At 42.4% G+C, this 24,290-nt stretch overlaps 1 protein-coding gene across 4 annotated transcripts in view; it reads left to right on the forward strand.

The window, feature by feature from the left end:
- Positions 1-561: 561 nt before the first annotated feature.
- Positions 562-24,290, forward strand: part of RALGPS2 (Ral GEF with PH domain and SH3 binding motif 2) — a 115,719-nt gene continuing 91,990 nt past the window's right edge. For 2 of the 4 annotated variants that reach the window (XM_030953759.1, XM_030953763.1), the window contains exons 1-2: positions 562-726; positions 23,606-23,737. In XM_030953759.1, the coding sequence (XP_030809619.1) occupies positions 23,681-23,737 (57 nt within the window). In that variant the 5' untranslated portion in view covers positions 562-726; positions 23,606-23,680. Of the gene's footprint in view, positions 727-793; positions 1,210-16,120; positions 16,604-23,605; positions 23,738-24,290 lie in introns of those variants that run through there. The other 2 variants (XM_030953760.1, XM_030953761.1) reach the window with 2 other exon arrangements.

Genomic DNA, 24,290 nt, shown 5'->3' on the forward strand with positions numbered 1-24,290 from the left:
CCAGGAGAGGTTTGGGTTGGACAGCAGCAGGAGTTCCCTCACAGAAAGGATGTAAATGTAAATGAACTTTACAGTGAGGGTGGCAGACCGCTGAACAGCTGCCCAGGGAGGGCGTGGAGCCTCCCTTCTAGGAGACATTCCAAACCCGCCTGGACGCGTTCCTGTGTCACCTGCTCCGCCGGACTGGATAATGTCCAGAGGTCCCTTCCAACCCCAACAATACTAGGATTCTGGAATCAGACGCTGGAACGGGCTGCCCAGGGAGGCGGCGGAGTCACCATCCCTGCAGGTGTTTCGGGACGTGGCATGGAGTACCCCGGTCTGTTTGACGCCGGGGTGCCGGTCACAGCCCGGCCCCGCTGCTCTGTCCCAGCCCCAGCGCTGCCGTGAGGGAGCGAGCGCGCCTCTCCCCGCCCTCAGCGCCGGCTGAGGGCGGCACGGGCGGCGCTGAGGCGGCGCGTGCGCAGCCCGCGCGCGGCGCCGGGAGGAGGCGGGCCGGGGGGGGTCTCTGCGCGCATGCGCGGGCGGGGCGGGCGCCCCCCCACGCTGTGTGTGTGTGAGTGTGTGAGAGTGTGCGAGAGTGAGTGAGTGTGTGTGGGGCACTGTGGCCGCGGCCGCCCCGCGCCTGCGGAGCCGGCGGCGCGCAGCGACCCGCGCAGAAACTGCAGCCCCTCCGGCAGCAGCTCCGAGCGGCCACCCCGCCGTCATCCATCCCCCCTCTCGCAGGTGAGCTGCGCTGTCGCGGCGGGGAGAAGGAGGAGGAGAAGGAGGAGGAGGAGGGAGCCGGCGCCCGCCTCCGCGGGGCTCATTGTCCGGCTCCTCAGAGGAGGAGGAGGAGAGAAGAAAGGAGGCTTCACCCCGGCTCGCACGCCGGGCCTTGCAGGGCTGTTGCCGGCCGGGGATTGGAGGCGCTCCGTCCCCTCCCAGATCCGGGGAGGGTCCCGGCCCCCCTGGGGCTCCGCCGCCCACCTGCCGCCCTCTCCTCCTCTCCCTCCTCCTCCTCCTCCTCGCACGGGGGTGGCGGGGAGCGGAGCCCCCTCTCATCGGTGTGTACGCGGCGGGGCTCCAGCCTGGCTGCGGGACGGAGAGCTGCGGGGCTTCGGGAGAGATGTTCGCCCCCCCGGTGCCTGCTTGCGGGGCTGAAGAGTGGGTTATAACGTGGACACCCCACCCTTGCTGTCTGTGGAGCCCTCAGGGACGGGGGTGTCGGTGCGTGGGGACGGGCAGAGCCGCGTCCGTGTGTGGGGCACCGCGAGGGCCGGAGGGCGGCGGGGGCGGAGCGGAGGCTGTGGCGGAGAGATACCGCTATCCATCGGTGCTGCCCCGGGGTTGGGCCCCGCCGCCGGGACACGAGGGACAGGGCAGCGCACAGGGATGGAGACACGAGGGACAGGGCAGCGCACAGGGATGGAGACACGAGGGACAGGGCAGCAGGAAGGGATGGGGACACGAGTGACGGGGCAGCGCATAGGGATGTGGACACGAGGGACAGGACAGCAGAAAGGGATGGGGACACGAGTGACTGGACAGCAGGAAGGGATGGGGACACAAGGGACAGGGCAGTGCCCAGGGATGAGGATACAAGAGACAACACAGACAGTGGCTGTAAGAAAGGGATGAACACCACGTCGCACCACTTTCGTGTAAACCAGGGTAATTTCAGAGCGTGTTACCTTCCAGTAGACAGGAGTCTGCTTTAAAGGATGGACAAATAGATGCTGTTTATAAGACATGAGTTGTGTTTAGCATTATTTCTTTCCTGGCAGCAGATGCTGGAAAGGCAGTTCTGTAGATATATTTCAAAGCACGATGAGTGGTGATGACAGGTAATATTTTGGAGTAACTTGCCCTGGGGTGTAATAGTAGTTACAGGCCTGGTGAAATTCTGTGGATGTGTATCTCTGTTTGCAGGTTTCCTATACTGACACTATTGGAGAGATCCCTCTACAGAAAAAAACGTGCTTTTGCACAGGTCCTATTCCTGCATCCCTCCTTCTGTGCCTCTGCTGAATTAAAGAGCTTTGCAATCACAGATAGCTAGAAGAGGTGGAGAGTGTTTCTTTTCGGATGATCAGTAGATAATCAGTAGGCAATCAAATGTTTGATAGGCCTACAGCTTTTTAGGTTTTCTCAGGATTGGAAAATACGGGATGCACAATGATTATTTCCTATTTTTCTCTTATCACCGCTTGCTTCTGCAGCTGACTTAGTTTTAGTTGTACTGTGGTGGTGTTTATTTCTAAACAAAATGGGTATAACATTCTGTTCATGTCAACTGGTGGTTTGAGACCCTTTTTGGTATATAGACCTATTGCATGTTTTACTGGTTGTGCATAATTTTATTTAATGAACTTCAACTTATCAGGTGTTTGTTTTAAAATACTATTAACTCTCAACAGGGCATTAGAAATAATACATGGACCAAAGCATGGGAACTACTCATGCATTTTTTTGTGTATTATTGTAAGATGTAGTATCTGATAGCAGAGCCAAAGGATTTCCATAGGCACCTCTGCATGAGCTGTACTGCCTTGGACCCGGCATTTGGGAGCTGATATGATCCACATGGGTACCAAAACAGCTGGATTGAGTTGGCACCATCAAGTGCCACAGCATAATGTTGTACAGAAGTTGGTAGTAGGGATTTTTTTCTAGCAGTGTCTCTGATTACTCTGGAAAATATTTTATGCTTCTGGGCTACATAAGTAAATTATTTTTATTTATTTTTAAATTTCGATGGCGGGCTTTTTATTTAAAGGAAATTCCTTGCAAAAGCAGAATTATTCCTGCTTTCCACAGCCTCTGCTCGTCCCTGTTCGTGGGCTGTTTGCAGTCCTGCTCAGAAGTTGGCTGAAGCTGGGTCACTGGAATTGAGAGGGTGCCCTCTGGTGACATCTGTGCTTGGAGTTCGGGCTGCGTGTAAAGGAGCGCTCCGGCTAGTCTGGAATGAAACATTGCTCCCAGCCCAGCTGGGGCTGTGTTCTGCGCGGAGATGCTGGTGTGGCTTGGCTGAAATGAGGGACAAGCACTTGGGAATTCATGTGGAGGATGTACAACAGTCCCTTGGTGTCTAGGAGCCCCCTTGTGAAATATCCTACCTTGTAATTTATTTTGCTGCATTTTAATATGAAATGTTTAGCTCAGTCCAGTGGAGACAACGCCCCCCCAAGAAAAAAACCCTTCATGTGGTTATCCTCTTTACTCACCAGTGGGTTTTGTTTGGTTTTTTGGGGTTTTTTCCTGTAGAAATGTGGGGGTTTTCCTGCAGAATTTTGGAGCTGTCTTTTCCTTTTTACACTTCTATCTTGCCCTGTGACTGTAGATTAAAAATGTCAGTGTTCAGATGTTTTATTGATCTTTATGCTGCTCGGCACTAAGGAACAAGAATGAAGATACAAGGCTAACTTTAACTATAACCAATTGTGTAAACTTTGATTTTTGAAATTGACTGTGATTTTTGAATGACTGGGATTTTTGAAATTGACTGAAATTGACAAAATTACTTTTGTATGGAAAAGTAATGCAGTCACAGTGTGCTAATGTTCTGCTTGATGTCTTTGAATATTAAAAGATTTGAATTGACAAGCCACACCTCTATCTTAATCAGTTTGTTCCACTATTTTTTTTTTTTTGCATTGAGATTAGGGGTTAATCTTTTCCTTTATATTTGCTTGAAGCTGAGTCATTTGAGCTCCTCCTTTCATTCAATAACTAAAGCTTAGTTGAAAATATCCTTTAGGGATGGGGAGTGTAATTGGTTGCATTTTTTCAAAGTATAAGCCACCAAAGGCATGATATATTTATCTTCTAAGTATTGGTTAGAAAACAGACTTAGAAATGTATTTTCAAAATAATGAAAGATTTCTGTTAAAAATCTTTGCATTTAAATACCTGGAACTGCTGCAGTAGGAATCATCTTTTAATATAAGTGTATGTGTCATAGTTAGTGCATGAACAGAAGCTTTGTGGGCTTCATGTTTGGTCTGTTTATGAATTAATCACCTTAAAAGACTGCTGAAGTGAGTGTGTCTTAATGCTGCAGTTGGGCGTTTTAAGTAGATTCTCTGTGTGCTCAGTCCCCTGGAATGTGTGGATGTGTGACTGCAACTCCTTTTGTTTTACAAAGATCCATAAAAGCCTTGTAGGATTCTAGGGAGAATGGCATTGAAGTCCTGGCTGTGGGCAGGCTGGTCCCAGCAGGATGGGGCCATCAGAGATGGGAGCTGGAGCAAGGCAGGGTGAGGTGTGGGAGGGCTCCCAGTGCTGGCTTTGCAGTCAGGAGAAGGTGGGGAGCAGGGAGAGGGTGGCCCAAAGCCCTAAACAGGGAGGGTGTATCCTGCATCGTGGTGTGTTGTGAACACTGGAGCTGCTGGCTGTGACTCAGGGGTTAGAATGGCACAAATGATATAAAATAAATTACATAAATGATAATGAAATAAATGATATAAATAAATGATGGGCATTGGAGCGGCTTGTGGCCAAGGGACACTGTTCCCAGTCTGGGTTTGAGTTTGTAGGAGAGTTTGTCTCGAAAGGGACCTGTTTGGTAAATCTTACAGTATGGCAAATAAAACACTGGGAAGTCTAGTGAGTCACCACAAAGTATTTTAAAATGCAGTGTTCTTGATCTGCGTATGAGGTTGATCTTTACTCTCCTGGACTCACTGCTCTGAAGTGTGCTGCTTTAGGACACTCTCAGCTGGTGTTTTCAGAACTCCCCATGGGCTTCCAGATGGGTTGTAGGCTGTCATGTGGCACAAGTGGTGTCTGCCTTGAACCCATGGAGATCCCCTGAGTTTGCTCACAGAGTGCTTCCTACCCCAGCCTTATTGTCACTGTGACTTTACATGTCAGTAATTTCAGCACAGACAAACAACAGCTGGGTGGTAAGGTGTACTTTTCCATAAGGATAGGATTCCCTTTCTCTTCCCATGGCTATGTTGTCCTACAGTCCTGACTTACAAGAATGACAGTTTAGGTAAAACTGGGAAAAGAAGCAGCTGTGTACCTTGCAGGGCCTGGAGGCTTTGCCCTTATTTCTGTAGGTCTGCACTGTTTAGATGTGTTTTGGTTCTTTGTATCAACTGCACTAACAAGTCAGAGTTTCCTACCCCAGAAGCTCCCTGGCTGTGCTTCAGGCACACCTTTGGCTGGCACTAAGCCCTAGAGCTGCTTGGTCAGAATATCAAGAAACTCTCTTATCAGTCCCTCCTGAGCATCATATTTGTGGTTTAAAAACCTGGCCTATTTCTCAGTGGTAAAGAGCAGCCTCCTGTGTTAAAGATTAAGGCTGTAACATGGCAGCTGATTTGATGCCAGACCTGAGAGAATAACACATCCATTCCTGCTTGATGGTCAAGGGGAAGCCTTTCCCTTTTCTTCAGGCTGATGCTGCTTATGGTCCCCTATGATAGGACAGATCTTGATTCAAACTCCTAAGAATAGTTATTTATTCTGTTCCTTTGAGATGCAGGACTCGTGGCCTGTTCTCCATGCCTGTTTCAGAATTCCATTTGTATTTAAAGGTGCACATACATTCTGTAGGCACGGGAAGCTTGAGCTGGCGTGTGAATGTGTGCCTGCCCTATTTTCCCTGGTCTGTCTGAGGAGACTGTGAGTCTGTCCCATGTATTTCAAGTGTGACCACAACAGTTAGTGTAGCTCAGTGCCTCATCAGTATGTAGTTGAGATTTGAACATGGATTAGAACAAGCTGGCTGAAGTTCAATCCAGATAAAATATACATGATGATGTGGATGTAATTATCAGCCTCCCTAATTGAAGGGCTGCATTTGCCATTTGGTAGAAGTGTTAGTGCCCTCTGGTGACTCACGTTTATTACTTGTTCTTAGCAGTCATATTGAAGCAGTAAAATCAGGCTTTTTTAAGCCTTTGACTGGAAGACTGAGACCCCCCCCCACTCCCCTTCCAGCTGATTAGACCTGGAAAGTTTTGACTGGAAGTTGTCTTTGCCCTTCTCCCGCAGATTCTAGATAGTAGTATAGTTCCTAGTGCAAGTAAGGAACTGTAACAAGTTTGGGTCAGTTAAGGAGTTGACACCAGCATAGCCAAGGCAGAAGCAGAACTGCCAGTGAGGAGATTGATTGTGGAGCTTGCTGTGAGCTCCTCTGCCAAAAAGTGGTTGGCCCAATTTATTAATTTCTTGAAGCTCCTGGGTCTCTTGACTTACACTGCTTGTGCTCTGGGTCCATCAGCTGTCTGAGGGTTGAAGTGCTCAGAGAAGAAATGGGTAACGGGGTTTGCAGAGGAGAAGCTTGAGGTACCCTGGCTCTCAGGGTGTAATTCCATTTAAAAGCTCTTTGGATGCAGAATGTGGTGCAGAAGGCTTTGCTGGCTTTGGAGCTGCCTCAGTGGCACTTGGGCTTTGGGGATATGTATGTGTCCCCTCTTTTCCTCTTTAATGGAGCTGTGCTATTGGCAGCAATCAATTTCGTCTGAAGTGACCCAGGTCTGGCTGTCCATGCTCTGACCATTGCTGTAGTAGTGTGGCATTAAAAGTTGATTTGTGCCTCCCTCATTATTCATTAAGGGGCAGCTTGGAGACTTTGTAATCAGCTCTCATTGAAATGGGCTCAGATTGATTGTGCTGGGGAAGAAGGATATTGATCTTTTTCAGAAGTTGAAGGTGTATTTCTTAGATAATAGTGGCTAGATAAAACTGGCAGAGATCCTGAAAAAAGTGATCTTAATGCAGTTTGTAAATTGGATTGCTTTTATCACATTATTAATGTGCCCAGGGTTTGGGGTAATTGTTTAGACTCCAGTATTTTATTTTCATTTAGATTTAGAATTAGTGGTATAGTGTCACAGAGTGACTGGACTCAGACTAATAAATGAATAAACAGGACTAGTACAAAACACATTTTCTGCTGTGATACATCATTTTCAGATTAATGTGTAGGCACGCAGAAGCCTCCAGTGAAAAGCTGAAGGTCTCATCTCTACTGTTTTTCTTTATTAGCTTAATATATGAATTTGTCTGAGGAGGTGTGTAAGCACAGTTAGACTTGTGAGTTCTGTGTAAAACTCAAATCTAAAAACTCTGTAAGTGGTTGTTTCTAGTCCACTTGTTTTATTGCTGGGTTGTTTGTGTAATCATCTAATTGCTCTTGCTTGCTTGCTAACTTTGAGGTCTTCCACAGCTGTAACTAATCTAAGTTGGTTTGTAATTGAGTTAGGTTGTGACCCCCATGTGCAGTGGGACAGCTTATTTATTGACTGCTCACTTCTCTCCCTGTATTGGCAGAAACAGAGAGATAATCAGCAGAGAGAACTGCAGGGAACTTACCCAGCTAAGAAATTAAGCTTCCCCCCCACCCTTGCCTTGTTTTTCAGTTTGATAGCTCCCCCAAACTGTTCACTTCAGCTATACAAACTCTTGGGCTAATCTCATGGCAGAGAAAGGAACATGAAAAAGCTTTAGTGCTGGAGATGAATGGCAAGTATAAAATCAAGTTCCCATAAACCAGCTGAAATCAAAAGTGGATCAAATCACAATTGTTTATTAGCTGAGCTTGTGGAGTGGTTATCTTGAATCCCTAACTGGGTGTGCAAGTCTGGGAGCTTGAAATAATGTTGAAAGTTTGTTTCAGATTTTATGCAGGAAAATTTAAGGCACTTTAGGGTCCTTGTGGCACTTCTGAAAATCCATTTTGCATAGAGCTAAGCTCTACCATTGTTGCATCTTTACAGTAGGCTGGTGAAGTGAGTTGGCAGTGATGATGGTGTTGGTGGAAACTTGGTCATATAGCTGATCATGTCCAGAAGTCTGTGAAGTATTTTGGGGATTCCAAAAGCATCTGCAGTTAGCAGATGTGAGGTGTTAGAATGCTGGTAGCATTGCAGTTTCCTGAGTGTTCATTGTGGAAAATGCACATAAATTCTAAGTGCCAGACCAGTAAAAGATAAAAGGGTCCAAAGTTTCAAGCTGCTCACTTTCCCATTACTGCATCACTGTTTTGTGCTGTCACTAATTAGTAACTTCAATATTATGAAGTGTGTTGATAAAGCACACGGTTACGTGGATGACTCATAATTGTTGTACTTCCTCTGCCACTGTTGTGTCATTAACTTTCCCTGTGTGGTTAAAGGGCACCTGAACAGTGCTGCTGTTGCTGGCAGGTCCAGAGCACTCTGCCAACAGCCACTTTTCCCATGTGCTTTATTGGTAAGCCTACCTGAGAAGGGGCAGCTATCTCGTGTATTTTTAGAATATTAGTCATGTACTTTTAGACTGACCAGTTTGTTTAGGCATTAGTCATCAGGCTTGTCTGGTAAGTGCCTCTAAATAATTTTGATACAATTATTGATCAGACTTTTGCAGAACTATGCCAACAGGCATTTTGGAAAAGAATAATGTATAAGGGTAGAATCCATTGAGTTCAGTCCTTCCATGCAGTTGAAGTGATTTGCAAGTATTTTCTGGAGCTCAGAGTGCAAAATTACTGAAGTATTAGCAAGATTTCTGCTTAGCTACACATGAACCCTCTGCTTCTGAGTGACATGAGTGTGGTAGACAGTGAGCAGCCTGAAACTTGAGGCATTTGTTAGGGTGGGTAAAACCTGGCCCTTGCAGGTCTGCCTCAAGATAAGATGAGGTTAAACATTGCCTAGCTATAAGGCTTTATTATTATTACCTTTTAATATGTCATTCAGTGATGGTGTCAGGTGTGTGGTTTCTTAGGAAACTGTTTCCTGTGTTCTTTATATCAGAGCAAATGTCCCTCTGTGGTAGAAATGTTTTTGCTGCTTTGTGTTTGAAAAAGGCTTTGCTCTCCACTCATTGCTGGTTATTTGCTCTGTTGATGACACATAATTTTTTATAATCCTCCTTTGGGGATTTTTTTCCCTCCTAGGCTGGGCCTATTTTGCATTTATTTTGAACAGATTTTGCCAGGTAGCTCTTTGATAATAGATTTTGGTATTCATAGTGATGTGCCTTGCTAAGTTTTTAATGGTGCTTTAAACAAGCACATATTGTGTCACATGGGACAAAGGAAGGTAGCAGTACCAAATCTAATCATAGTGTGAAACTGTGATTCTTTGATTATCTTTTATACCCTTAGGTAGCTGTAGGTATGCTGGCAAAAGATGGTTTTATTTGTGGAGGTTGTTCAGCTCTACTTCCAGTATCTATTAAAGTGGCTGAGTGTCCACCTGGAATAATTTTAAAGGAATTTAGAGAGGAAAATGATGTTAACCAAATTATAGTCAGGAGATGAAACAAAAAAGCAAGCTTGGTAAGTTTTCACTATTGATGTGTGCCAGAGGTACAGTGTTTTATAAAGCTGAAGGCACATGCAAGCAATGTGAAGCAAAAAAAGCTACTTTTGAGGTACTTCTTTACCTTTGAGGAATGGCAGGTAAGCAGATGGAGTGCTCTAGGACCTGCTTGTGAGCAGCTTCCTCAGTGCCTGCATGTAATGACTTGCCCTTGTACCTAATTAACTCTCTGGCTTTTTTTTTTATGTGGATAGGGTCTATGTGATGACAGAACTTGAACTGTATTTCATGCTGTGACTTGCCTTTAATACTTCTGAAAAGTCAGTCTTGACTCTTTTTCTGAAGCTGTCTTGGTGGGAAGGCTTCTTCAATTAGGACCTAGTTCATGTTTCAGATAAGGCAATTTAATTTATCTTCAAAGAGGTATTTCTATAGCTGTGTGTAAGCTGGTATTCAGGGACATGGGTTTGTTAGGAAGAGAGGTCTAAAACTGTTCAAGACCAGCAGTTGGAGCTGTTTTAATTTCTTCTGATTTCGGTCATCAATGCCATGTGACTGGGAGGGAGAGGGGAAAGAAATATCCACATATGTGTTGTTGCACATTGCTATATTATTTTTTTTCTATGTACAATAGAAAGTTTTAAAGTATTTAAGGTGACATTATGTCAGGGCTTATAGCAAAACTTAGCAAGTGTGCAAAACAGGTATGAACTTTTAAGCGTGTTTAGACTAAAAGGAGTTGACAATATGCGCTATTGATTTGAGGCTGATGTGGTTTTGTTCAAGAATAATTCTTGATCTGAATTGTATCACTTACAAGACAGTAAAGACATTAATTGAAAGGGCATTGTTGAGGCCAAAGTCTTTTATAAAGGGTAGGTTTGGAAGATGTGTAATGCGTTGTGCAGATCTGTGTGTTGATACAATTCAGAGGTGTGTTGTATTTGTGTTGCGTTGTTAGACAGACATAGAAATCCAGTTGGCATCTGTTAAGTGATACTGCTAAAAAGGGAAGATAGCTCCTTGCATTATTTATCAGACAAACACGAGAGATGTCTTGCTAAGCTATTGCACCCACAAAACTTCTGTTAAATCCCTCCTTTGTAAACAAAGGTATATTGTAGATGAGTTTAGACCTTTATTTCAGCTGTACCTGGAGGTTTTTTTTTAAGGTAGCTCTTATTTTCCTGACTTAGGAAATTATTTTACTTACTTTTTCTTCATCTCTTTCTATGAAGTTATAATCTTAAATGGAAAACAGAATCAGGCAGTAGTGGAGCTAAAGGACATGGACAGAGGTGAGATCTCTGCAGGGACCAGGAAAAGACAGGCTTCCCTTGCTGCCTTGGGATTTGCCTTAGTTCTGTGCTGCTTTCAGGTGTCGGATTTCTGTGTCTGGTACTGAATGTCATGGATATCTTCTTGATTCTGCTTGAAGTGAGGGAGGGAAGATGAGGAGAAGTGATGGACTTCAGCAACTGAAGTTTTTGTTGCTTGTCTCTTTCTCTGGTGTCATCTTTCCCTATTATGTTCCAGCCTGTTAATGGAATTGGATATCTTTTTTTCCCCAGGGCAGTAGGGTGTGTTTCTATGATGTTATCATTAGACTTGCTGATCAGTCTTTCTTTGTTGCTTTTTCTGTATTTCTGATTCTCATAAAGTTGGTAGAAGTGCTTTGCTTAAAGAAAAAAAATTGCTGTCTTTTGGAATTCATAATCAGCATCTTCTCTGATGATGAGGAGGCTGATGATTTTTAATGTAACAATACTTAAAATCAGAGAACATATAACGGAAGAGGTAAAGGAGTCCTGCTTAGGTTGGAAATGCCACTTGTGAATTGTGTTCTCTTTTGGGTATGGGGCTTTTGGAGCTGGGTTGAGCATTGCTTGGGTCCCAGGGTGAGCTGATGTTGAATTGGCTTCATTTGTCAGTGAGGGGGCTGGTTTATGCAGCAGTCTCTGGTAGAGCAGCCCTGCTGTCTGATGCTTGCCAGCTCTGTCAGATTAATGGTGTTTATTAGCCACACACAAGTCTTCTGGAAAGCTCTGCTCTGTTGTTTGTGAACAAGCTAGATTCTTCTGTCAGAAAGACCCTGTAAATCCCTATATGAATATTGCATTTAAATTAGTAGTTGGGTTGCCTGTTTTTGCTTAGGTAGTTTTTGTTGGCTGACTCGGAGGTAGTGAAAGATAAATTTGTATAGGTCATTAAAATAGCTTTGCTTTTAAGTGATAAAGCTGTTTCAGAAGTATCACCTGCCAAAACACACTAACCATGTTGTGGCTGGTGACTTCAGGGTATTTCAACAGTGAGGTACTAATACCCTATTTATGATGTGGCTGGTTCTCTTTTATGTTTAAATAACAGCAGGACCAGCATGAACCTCCCCTACTTGGCAAGCTGAACGTGAAACTAAAAGATTAAAGTGTTTTCAAAGGGCAGCCAAGGTATTGACTTTTTCAGCCATTCTTTCAGCAGGTAAGAGGCAACTTGTTTCCGGCTAGTTTAGAATGGGGAAATGCATTACTAATTTGTGTTTTGCTTTGTTTTTTTAGTTTGATGATATGGATGATCTTGACTTTGAGATAATACTGAAAGCTCTTAATTAGTTTAGTTTATATATATACACACATGCACACACACATATATTTAATTGGGCTCCCTGTTGAGCTCTCCCAGCTGAGTTTGTTTCCCAGCACAGCTTTCTCTTTGGAGCTTTTTTGTTGCTCAGGCAAGGCTGCTCCTTCTTTGGTGTGCAGCATCCACTCATCCTTCTAATGTTGACAGATTGCCTTGTACCTCCAGAACAAGAACAGTTTAATGACAGTAATGACAAAGCAGTATCAAATCCTTGTCCAAACTGTAACTTGGGCTACTCATTCCAAATGCTTAGAAACAACTGCTAAGACCCTTTCAGTTCTCTGTGTTAGTCATGGGCATTTCTTTCATGTTTTTTCCTCCTATTCAAGGTGAATCTTGCATGAGAGCAAAAGTGCTTGTCTTATCTAAGCTACATGTTTATGTGACTGGATTTTTGTGTTAAGGCAGCAATACAGGGCATGGCAGGGCCCAAAGAAGTGCTGTATTTTCATTTAGATGAGGAGAAGAATTAGCTTCTCTTGGTTTGTCCATAATGACCAATGTCTGTTGCTTTAGAAAAAGCCAAAAAGTGTTGTTGGTTATTCTGGATCAAAAGATGTCCTCCCTGCAGAAGAGGGAAAAAATGTTTGTGCAAAATTTAGGACAGAATTCCTGCAGGATTCCTGCCCGAAGTTGCCAGGGAATCCTTACCTGGTAGATGTCTTAGGATCTGAGGATCTTTGCTTTAATTCTTCTAATTGTGGTTTCCCTGAGCTTTGTGCTGTTTTATTGCTGTGATGGTTTTGGTGAACCTGGTAAGGAAGCAAAGCAATTTCCAATCATTTTGCTAAGATCAGAGATTTTGGCTATTAGTATTAGTGAAGTAGCAGATAGGGGATTCTTTTGGAAGGTTCTAATCTGTGAGCTTTTTAAAGATAAAGTTATCATCACCTCATGGTCCCATGACAATGGGTTTTATATTCCTACTTGTGATAGCTTGCCCTGCCATGCCATGCACTTTCTTGCATTATGGCGTTCTAGGTTTATTTTTTATCAGTTAAAAGATTAACAAAAAGTTGAATATAATTCTCTTTTTAGTTAAATGAAATGTCAAATGGCATGGTTTCCTTAAAAGGAAAGTGTTATCTGCTGTAAATCAGTAGTTTACATTCAAAACACCATTTTCCTTCAAATCCATCACAGCTCTATTGTGTACAGAGTACTTCTGTCATTACTCTTGGACCCAAGTTTCCAGCTTGCACATATCTGCACTCAAATCAATCTTTAATGTCTGCTTTCATTGATTTGGCAGAAATGGACACAGCTGTGTTTCATAAGCTTAAGGATATGTTTGAGTGATAATTATCCAGTCATGCACTGAATGGTTCAAATATCCAAGTAGCTGGGTAGGATATCACTTGTGAACATACTGTGCCGAATTCACAGTGCTGGAATAATCTTAAAAATCCTTCTTGACAGTCTGTATCGAAGGCATGTCATTAATCTTACCCCTGCAGTGTCTTTCTCTTGGTTTTGTAACAAGAATTTAAGGCTTGCCTTTACTGCCCTTAGAGGTATACAAATGATTTTGTATAGCTGGTTCTTACTCTTTGCCAGCTGGGCTCTTCAAATTAATGCTTGTGCTGCTACATCTCAGTGTCTTTTTGATACCTTCTGGAAAGCATTGTATTCAACATCAGTTACACAAGTTCTGAGGATATTTATTATGTCATTCCCTCTTTAGGGCACATCCTTTCATCAATAATGCAGATAGATGACTTAGAAATGGCTCCAGCAGGGCTCTTGTTTATAATGCCCATTTACCTGAAATCACATTGAGGTTTTTCTGGTGACTGGACTGTTGTTGTTAGTGAACAAACAATAAATGGGTTTACCAGAATTTCAGACCTTCAAATAAATTCCTGTCTGCCTTGAGTGTCTAAAGAGACACCATTGCCCTGTGATCTACTATAAGTTTCTATTTTGATAACAAGAAAAAAAGTCTGATGCCATCTTAAAAATACATTGTCCTCCTTCAGGAAAATATTCACTCTGAATTGTTTCAGTTGAAGCAAACATATTTTTGGTCAACAGTTTCAAACACTTTGAGTGGGTCACTGGTAAATGGTCAGGCCATCTGACTGTTGGAGTCCTGTATTTGAATTAACTTGGTTTCTAGGTTTCTGTGTAACTTGGTTTCTGTCATGTTTTATTAGGCTGGTGCTTTGGTGGTCACTGGTTGCTGACTGATCTTGTGTGGAGAAAGGTATTTAACTTTAAGTGATGGGTATTTGGGTCTTTATCTGTCCTCTCCCGAGTTGCTTGATTTACTGAGGCCCTTCCAAAGGAAGGTAGAAATATGGAAAAGAGGTGAATGGGATGCTCAGATTGATAAATAACTGGTTTGTGTGTTGTTTGCTTGTTGAAGTTGTCTACCCTGGGCTTGACACGCTTCCATAAATGAATGCAGGGGATGGTGACACAGGCAGAAGATCCAGCTCTGATCAGAAGATCCCCAAATGCCTGTTGTAGTTTCCCATAGCAGTCGTCATACCAAACAGGCAATTCATAGGCAGATAGATTTTCCCCTGTTAGCACCATTTCTATAGCAACAGTGCATATCAATGCATGATGTTCAGGCAAGAATAATTATAGAGAACATGGCTGAAGTGTTGCTGTCCCAGGTTTTACTGATAAAGGCTGTACTCATCTCTCTGAAAGCTGAATTTCAAACCAGACTAAGATACTGTGTGTCCTCTTTGAGAAAGGTCCTTAGTGTTTATTAGTGGCTTCATAAACAAATACATGAAAATATTCTCAACAGTATTTTCTTCTGAGTGAAAAACTCAGGCGTTCAACAGGGGAGGAGTTTTGACTTCTTTTCCTTTTTTGCTTTACTGTACAAACCAAGGGTGCAGTCAGGGCTGGTGGATGAGCCAAGTCCTTAATTCTGTGGATTTGGAGGCTGTTATTCAGCAACAGTTGGGACTTTCTCATTTCTCTCCTGTTAAAAACCGCCCTAGGATGATTTGATCGTCTTAATTTTGGTTTGACTGTTTGCAATTTTGACTCTAGCACTTGATGCCTACAGGAGTAGTCATGGAAATTTGAGTTTTCTTTACATCCCTGTGTAATGTGTAGGTTTACACAGGAAATTCAGTGTGGATCCTCAGGCTTAGTTTTTGTCAGGTTTTTCTGTACATGTGCTTTTGGCATATGAGGCTGGTGACTGCTGTTGTCAGAGTTCCTGTAGTCTGTTTGCAGTAACAACTCAGGCTGTCAATTGTCATTCCTGTACATAAAATTATATTCAAGTATTTTTCCTGAATCTTTTTCCTTCTGAGAGAAGGCAGCCACCTGCATGGATCCATTGGCAGATCATTACAATGATTTACTTCAAGTCTGCCTTCTGCTGAATTTTTTTGTGCTGCCTTATTGAAAATAATAATAAAGATAGGAATACAGAAGGCAGTTCTAGAGACTTTTCACTGTGAGATGTAATATTTTTGCTGATGCACAGTCTTAATAATTCTTCCTCATTTGTATGTAACTTGTATTATCTTCAAACAAAGCAAAACTGGATCTAACTACCTCTGAAAAGGGTTTTTGGATCCTGAAGTCCATGTTAGCAGCATTCAGTGCTCCACTGTTGCATGCTCTTAAGTATGATTCTGAACCACCTGTTCAGAATGGTGTCCACAGATGTGTTCTTTATTAATTTCACTGATTTCATGCCTGCACTTCTTAGCCAGAATAACACTTTGCAAACTGAGCATCACTTAATCAAGGGGACATTAATCATTTACTGCTCCTCTTGTTTGCAAACAAAACTGACAACTGTATGGCTAAGTGGTGGAGGTCTTGAAAATCCAATTGGGGAAAGATTATCATCTTATAGAACTGCCTAATTAATTAAAAATATTTGCTTCTAGTTTAAATCCTATTTATTTTCTTTGCAATCTTTTTACTTCTTATTCTTGAAAAAAAATATTTCCTTCAGAAACATCTCTAGGTTATATTTTCTCCTGTTGTGTCTTTGGGGCAAGGAGGAATTCTCAGGTTCCTCACTGAGCAAACCTGGATTTCTTCTTCAAGATGAAAGCAGATTTTGCTCCAAGAAGTTAAACTTTGGTTGGCTTTAGTTGTGGGTGGGAGATGAGGAAGGAAGAACCTGTTGTACTTTCTGTGCTAAAAGAATTCCCTACTGCTTACTCTATTGCAGTATGGGAGGAAAACCAAAGTATGTCTCATAAATTCAGAGTTTCACTCTTCTGGTAACAATTGCAGAGTTTAAAAATTGCAGATCCAAAGAAAAAAAGCTTTGTTCTATGCACTTTTCTCAAGAACTACAATCAGAGGCTTCTTGGTGATCTCTGAAGGAAGAAGCGCCAGGGACCTGATGATTTGTGAGCAGTTTGTGAGCAGAAAGTTCTTCAGGTTTTGTGCAATTATTGTCTTAGTGTGCCTACATTTTGTCTTCTAACACTCAGACTGCTGGAGAGGCCTTTTGGTAGCAGAAACCTCTTGGGACCTCAGGCTAAGCCTGAATAGCACATAGACGTGTTCACATTTTTGGCTTACTCCATTTGTTGCCTGCAATGATCCTTTTCCTTCTGCTCGATTCATGCCTTTGTGAGGGCCCAGATCTGCCACTGCTTGCAGCTGTGTACCAGTTCTCATACTCCAATTTGTTGCCTTCTGCTAGAATACCTCCCATTTAAGTCTTGGCCCTGAGTCAGTCCACTGAGGAAAGCTGCTTTTGAGTGGTGGAAGTCAGAGTGGTAAGGATCTCCTTCCTATTTGTGTGTAACTAACCTGGAAAAATTTCCATTTGGAGCTGAACCTCTTGATTGTTGTTGCAAGTTGATGACAGACTGAGATAATGGTTTGATTTTTGTAATAGGATTTGGTAAATGAGTAACTTGTGCCTTGGAGAAGGATATTCTGGCTTTCAGTTTTGGTTTTTCTTTTTTTATCTCATCCTAGGACATGGGAGCTACAAGTTGTACCAGTTTTGGAGATTAAAAAGGGGAGCATGGGTACTGGAGAACCACGGAGAAGAGGCCTAGATAGCTGGAAACCAAGATATGAATGAGACAGAGCCTTGCTGTTACCTTGCTGTTATCTCTCTTTCTTTATTTCTCCCCCAACCTCCTTCCATTCCCTAAGTTGGGGAATGAGGTGCATAAAAGCAGCAATAGGATTTATTCAGAGCAAATTATAGTGAAAGTGCTCTGTGAATAGTGTCTTAAAGAATAATAATTTTGCCTAATTGGCAGCTAAAGCATTTTTCTAAGGTAGAAAAAGAGAATCTAAATTTAAATGAAGCTTCATTTTTATTTAAAACTTCAGTGTCAAACCTAATGAAAGAACTTCTTGTTCCCTTTCTTGCTATTCTGTGTATTCTAATTTCATCTGTCTTGGAGCTTAACCAGCTGGTAGTGCTGTGACTGTTGTGCAACAGATGCTTGGGGAAAGAATGTGTGTGTGACAGAAGTGAGCTGTGTGAGCACAGAAGTGCTTTGAGTTTCCAGCACGAGTCTGTGTCACTGGGTCAGCTGTGCTGCTCCTGCAGCACCGTGTGACAGTTTCTGTCAGGAAGAAGTCCAGCATGAACTTAAGCAGCTGTGAGATATTTGCTATTAGTGGTGGTGTCTGAAAACTGCTCAAGAATCCAATTGCTGTTACTCCAATTTTGAGCATAAATTTGCATTTTATTCTTCTGGTTTATCTGCATTATATACTTCTGGTTTGTCTTCCTGATAGTTAAATATGGCAAGTGTGTCCTCATGCAGATCTCAGTTTCCTACCATAAGCAACCAGAGGTCTCATGGGTTCCTCTTAGGAAAGAAGTTTCACTGCCTTCAAAATACCTGCAAGCCCTTCTGTGCATGAAGTTCATGGAAAAAATGTTTTGAGAACAAGGTGACCAGAGCTGCATGGAGTACAGCATCAGTGTCCCTTGTGCAGTGTTTTGCAGGTAGTGTTGGTTCATAACTAATGCAAATATCTGGGTCTCATGTGGCTACTTGGTGCTTACAGCTTTAGTGGCATCATTTCCAACCGAAATTCACAGCAGAAATTTTACACGAGTCAGCTACAAGAGTCCTTTAATGATTGACTTTTTTTTCTTTTCATTCTTCTGTCCATCAGATAGTTTTATTTCTCCTGTATTACATTCCTTTCCTGTATTTCTAATGGTTTTTGTTATAATATTTGTAGTGGTATTGCATATTTAATAACTCTTAGTAATCTGGTTTTTAACATTATGCTGCCCTGTCTGGTTTTGTCATGTCTCTACCCAACGTGTGTCTTCTCTCTTTTATCTCAGTCTTCACTAGTGGTAAATTAGGCAGTGCTTTGCCAAGATTTACACATCTGGAGATTTCATAGTGTGTGAGATTTTAGGTCTGGGATTTTATTATTTTCAGTGATAAATTTTCTGCAGGACAATGCAGTAGTATTAAGTTGCTTGAGCTTTTATTTTATGTCTTTTGTGGAAGTTACTATTTTTATCAGTTTTACTATCTTAATATCATCATGCCTACTGAAAACTGAATTAAGTGTGGCTTTAGGTGATCTTCATTTCTCTTCTTTAAGGATATTTCCATACTGCCTTTATTTGTACAGTGCAGTAACTTGGGTGGGTTTCTGCTTTGGTGGCTGGAATGTGAAAATGAAGGATATGGTTTGGAAGGTGCAGTTTGTTTTTTCTTTGTTGTTCTTTGCCTCTTCCTTGGTGACTCTGCTTCATTGTGGGGCTTTTATGTTCGTTGGGTCTTCTCCTTTAGGTGTGGAGTGTGTGCTTTGCTTTTTTTTAGTATGTTTGGTTTCTTAGTTTTTTTTTGTTTTGGGTTGTGTTGGTTCTTAGCAGTTGTCTCAGCTTTTACCTTTTAGACCACAAGTTTTTCTGCACTCTAGTTTCCTCAAGATCAGGAGCTCAGGTTCATTGTGTCTGGAAGTTTTTTTTTTTGTCCCTAAAGTCTTGGGTAGTGGCTCTGCATTTATAGGTAATGATGATCCATGCAAGACACTTTTGTTTTCTTAATGGAGATCTGTGATCAAAACAAATGACACTTTGTACTCACATTATGCATAAGAATAAAGAGGATATTGGTCATCTTGACTCTTGAGCTATTCCTAAAACTTCAGTGTTTGTTTCCTCAAAGCTTCTGTACTGTTCTGGGCAGGAAATTTCAAATGTAATTTTAGGGTTGTCTTTTAAAATGCTGTTTATACAGTATTTTGGGGACAGTGTTTGACCCAAACTGAGCCAAGAACATCTGCTGTGGAAGGGAGTCAGGCATCAATGCTCTGTTAGACGTCTGGGAGAGTCCAGTACTCTCTGCTCAGGTTCTTTCAGATATTCCACACACGGAGGGTGTAATGTTTAATGCTAGATTAGCCATTTGAATATAGCTGATGTTACAGAGGATTTCTGATTTAGCAGTGTGATACAAATGCAAGTTCCACCTAGCAAACTCCAGCAATTGCAGTATACAGTTTCTACACAATACTGGTGAGGTCCCCGTGTGTGATCTGAAGTGTGCTCACTGTCACGATGCTGGTGACCTCAGGAAGGAGTAGGTGGGCTGGAGCCAGCTGAAGTTCCCTTAAATTCCGTGGTTCTGTGGTTTTGTAGAGGCTGTCTGGGCTGCCCCGTGGTGCTGCAGCTAACCCCGACAGACAGTCACTTGTAACAAAGCACTCGGGGAGAAGCGTTTCCAGCAGCAGTTGATTCACTCACAATCAGCTGGGACGCAGTCGTTGGGTCTGGCAGAGCTGGTTATCTGGAACAAAGGGCACTCTCTGCTCCCCTTCGTGCTGAGATCAGGTCGGCTCTGCCTCAGCTGTGCTCGGGCACACCCTGCTGCTGCCCTTGCTCGGAGCTGCCTTCCCTTGGGGGGATCTGCAGGGCAGCCCCTGTGTGGGAATGGTCAGCAGCACAGCCTTGGGTGAATTTGCAGAAAAACTCACTGAAGGCAACAGACCCTGCTTAGCTGTGCTGGCTTTGGCTGGGATAAAGTTCATTTTCTCCACAGTATCTGGTGTGGGGCTGTGTTTTGGATCTGTGCTGAGAGCGATGTTGATACCACAGCAATATTTTGATTACTCTCAGCAGGGCTTACACAGAGTCAAGGCCTTTTCTGCTCCTCATCCCACCAGCAAAGAGGCTGGGGTGCACAACAAACTGGGATGGGATATAGCCAGGGCAGCTGACCCCAACAGGCTAATTCTAGGTCATAAATATAATAATATAAATTTGGAGGAAGAAGGTGGAAGGGATGACATTTGGAGTGGCTTTTGCCTTTCCAAGTCACTGTTACACAGGCTGGAGCCCTGCTTTCCTCGAGCTGGCTGAACACCTGCCTGCTCATGGGAAGCAGTGAATTAATTCCTTGCTTTGCTTGAGCACACAGGTTTTGCTTTCATTACTGAGGTGTCTTCATCTCAACCCATGAGATTTTTCACTTCTATTCTGCTGATTCTCTCCCCCATCCACTGCAGGGGAGTGAGTCGCTGCATGGGGCTGAATTGCTGGCTGGGGCTAAACCACAACAATAGTCTAGATATTTTCATTGTTTGGATGTGATGAATATTTGTATCAGTATTTTTAGTTTGCTTTCTACTGTACGGTATGAATGGCATGGTAGGAAGATACCACACAGTGTGTCAAGGCTTCAGGCTGGCATAAATGCTTAGGTGTTTGTGCATCGTAGGAAACACTCTCAGTTCCACATGCAATTAATTTCTGAGCACAAAGGCATTTATTGAATTGGAGAGGAGAAACTGACTGGAAGCTCAAATTACTCAGTGTAACTCAGTTTTGGTAATTTGATATACAAGGTAGGCAGTGAACACTGTGACTCTATTGCAGTGTGGTGGCAGTCATTCCACAGACCCAGCTGTGCTGCTCTGAACTTCGCTGCTCTTGGTCACTTTCTGATATTGCTGTTCACAGATTATTTGGCTGTTGAGCAGAAGGAAAGTATAGGAAGCAAATGATTTAGTTATTCTGGTGTGAGGATTTTTTTTCAATATTTGTCTCTAGTGGCACATTGACCAAAACTGTTGCTGTGGCTGTTCCTGTTAGGGGAGTGGTGATGTACTTCTGAAAGCTGCTAGACGTGAGAACATTGTGAAGGTTGCCAATTCTGGAACTTTAAAGTTGATATATATATATTTATAGCAGTTCAGTACTAATTCAGCTCCTTACTGTATCTCCACAAAATATGAAAAAGTGTAAATATATTCAGGCGTACTCTTGTAATGTAGCAATGGGCACAAAATTATCATTGTATGGACAGCTTTGTTAGGATACAGCTTGATGGCAGATGTTATATTTTGTAAACTCCATTTCCTTTGCATGGAGGGTTTTTTCCCTAAGTGATTTTCTGCTTGTTGAAAAAATAAATGGAAAAAACCAATGTTTGTGTGCCTCATAGAAGTCACTCCTCAGCATGGTGGCCCACACCTAACTAAGAGAGTTCTCTCAACTCCCATCACAGTAAGCAGGTAGAAAAGGAGAACCTGGATCAGTGTGCAGCACTGCTGTCCCTTCCAAGCAGATCCTGTGAGGTGGAAAGTCTGTCAGGGAATATGGGGAGGAAGTGCCTGTGGGTGGCTGTGGATTATGTGAGAGGAGTCATTGAGGAAACTGAGATTGAACATTTGCTGATAGAGGAGTTAATTTGCTCTTGTTGATGTGAGGCTGAGCTGCCAACTCCATAGGCTTCTATGACAGCTGTAATTTCTTTTAATTAACACCATCCAAATATGGCCAGAAAAAAAGCCCCAGAGCTCAGGTTTTTATTTTTCCTTGCACAGAAGGACATCCCTAATTCTTTCCCTTTTCACCTCCCATTAATATGGGGAACAGTTGAAGCTGATGTGAGCCAAGGGTCAAATATATAACCTTGATTTAAGATTACACAATTTTGTCATAATCTGCATAACTGTATCATACAAAGCCAAAGTGCTAACTTTTCTTAAAAATCCTGTGGTTAAAAAAACCCCAAATCTTTAAAGGCTAGGGTTTTTTTAAGCAGAGGAGATTACTTTGGGATAAATGTACCATTTTGAGCATGTGGGGGGGACCTGACACTGGTGTTGAAGATGTGATACCTCTGTCCTCTACTGTCATTACATAAATGAAACTTGTAACACATCAGAGTTTTATTTCTGTGCTTTTCCCTTCTGTAAATGAAAAAGCTGCAGGAGAGAGGCATTGGGGAGCTGTGCATTTGGCAATATTCCACAAGACAATCTGAAGAGTAATTGAGATGGGGAAGGACAGGACAGCAGTGACACTCAGAAGCCAGAGATGAGATTTTTTCCTTTATGTGGTCTGTAATTTAAAGCTTAAGTGCAGTTGAATGCATTTTCAGTGGAGGAATCTGTTAATTAAAGCACATGGACTGGGAGTGTAACATTAAAGTGAAATGTAGCATCCTCTCTCCTGGGAATGAGAGTGTTCTGTCAGTTTTCCCAAAACAACAGAGGGTGGAATGTGAGTGGCTGTCCTGAACAACTCAGATGGGACTGGTAATACTCAGAAATACCTGGAAGCTTTAGTGTTTGACTGACATTTGCCACATTGCTCTCTTTCATTGCTTTCCTTTCTGCAGTGCATTCTTATGGTGACACTTTAAAATGTGAGGATATTTTACTGCTTAAATATTGCTCTTTTTTTGGGATATTTTCTTATTTAAATATTGCACTTTCCTGCCTTCTAAGCTTGTCTGTCTGACATATTTGGTTTAGGTCACTTGGAGATACAGCTTTTCAGATTATTTTATTTCATTCCTTAGAGGCATTAAGTATGAGCTGCTGTAAAACTATTTTGTCATGTGGAATTGTCCAGTTACCTGTCACTCTTCATTTGTTTTCAGACCATGCAATAGCTCTGAATTAAACTACAAACCAAAAGTGAATTTAATAAACAGCAGCAACTTTGGAAGCACTCACCTGTGCTATAGACATAGATCCATGGAAGCTGATTTATAGTAGTTTTCACACTAGAGGGCACTAACAGCTCATTAATTTAAGCACAAACCAATTTTTACTCTGTAACACCGTGGTTGGGTAGTCGTACTCTTTTTATAGTGGATGGGTTCCATTTCCAAAGGCTTCCATTTCTTTGCAGCAAAGATGCAAAAGTGAAAGTTGTGGTATTCATGCAAGGATGCATTAAAAGTCAGTGTGTGGAGTTTTCCTTTGTGTGTTTTTTCTGTTTGGGTTTTTTTTTACTAAGCAATAGTTTGGGTCATTTGTGGAGAAAAGTATGAATTCCATTTTTACTTTTAATTGCTTTCAATGTAATAATTTTTGCTTAAAGCTAATGAAGAGTCCTATAAGACAGGAAGTGATAAGATAATACTTTAAAGTTACCTAATAGAGTTAACATATATACTGGAATATACTTTTTAAAGCTGGTAGTAAAAGGAAAAGCAGAGTATGTGAACTGATGTTGCAGACCTCAATTTGTTAGGGATACTGCATATATTTATATATTGATTCTTGGCATAGAGAAAACAATAGGGGAAAATAATGTGGTAAGTCAGTACTGCCAGTGACTGATGGATCTTAATGGAACCTTCAGTTGTTTATGTTGGTTTTAAATATTTTGGTAATCTTAAAATACAGGTTAGAATCCGAAGTCTGGACCTCAGAGTGATGTAGCCATTTTGGAAGTCCTTTATTTTTGTTAAGGATTTTAGGCACTGCATCTTGATGAAAACCTCTGCAGAAAATGGTTTCTGATACCTTTTTGCTCTTTGTAGGAATGGTTGTTGGGTTGCCTTGGAGATGATCCTGCTGCTGTAAATGTAGGGCTGAAGATTAATGGTGTGGGCAGTATGGAGCTAATGAACGGACAGTCCAGTGGTGTTAACATTGCAGCTACTGCTTCAGAGGTAAGGACTGGAAACCTCAGTTACTGGCTAACTATGTACTCAATTTTTACTTTAAAGTGCACTAAAATGTGAGTTTTTCCTTTAACAGCTGTCATCCAACAGATTCTTGTTCTATGTGTTGGTTTCATACACTCCAGTTTAGTGTGAATAAAATGTAAAGTCCTGAACTTGGCATACCAAAATAGAGCATGAACTTGCATATACCATAGCCAAAGCTGACTTTTTCCATATTCTCTTCCATCACATCTAGACAAGGAAGCTTTTCTTTTCAAGTTTTAACAAGAATAGACACTCTTAGCACATTAAGCTGGCTTGGCAAGGCTGGTGGGAAATGTTCTTTTCTTTGACAGGTACTTGTGTGTGTGTACTGAGGGGCAGTCTGACACAGCAGCAGTGAATAAAGTTGTTCCCTTTGTCTCTTGGACTCTGTTCTGGCATAGGTGGGGGTCCCTCCTGCCCATCAAAGCTTCTGCCCTCTAGAAATGAGCAGCTTGTGAGCTGAGTGTGTGCATCAGCCAAGCAATGGAGATTGGCCTCATCTGCTGGTGCCTCT

This window comes from Camarhynchus parvulus, chromosome 8 (genome assembly GCF_901933205.1).
Source record: "Camarhynchus parvulus chromosome 8, STF_HiC, whole genome shotgun sequence".
NCBI lineage: Eukaryota > Metazoa > Chordata > Aves > Passeriformes > Thraupidae > Camarhynchus > Camarhynchus parvulus.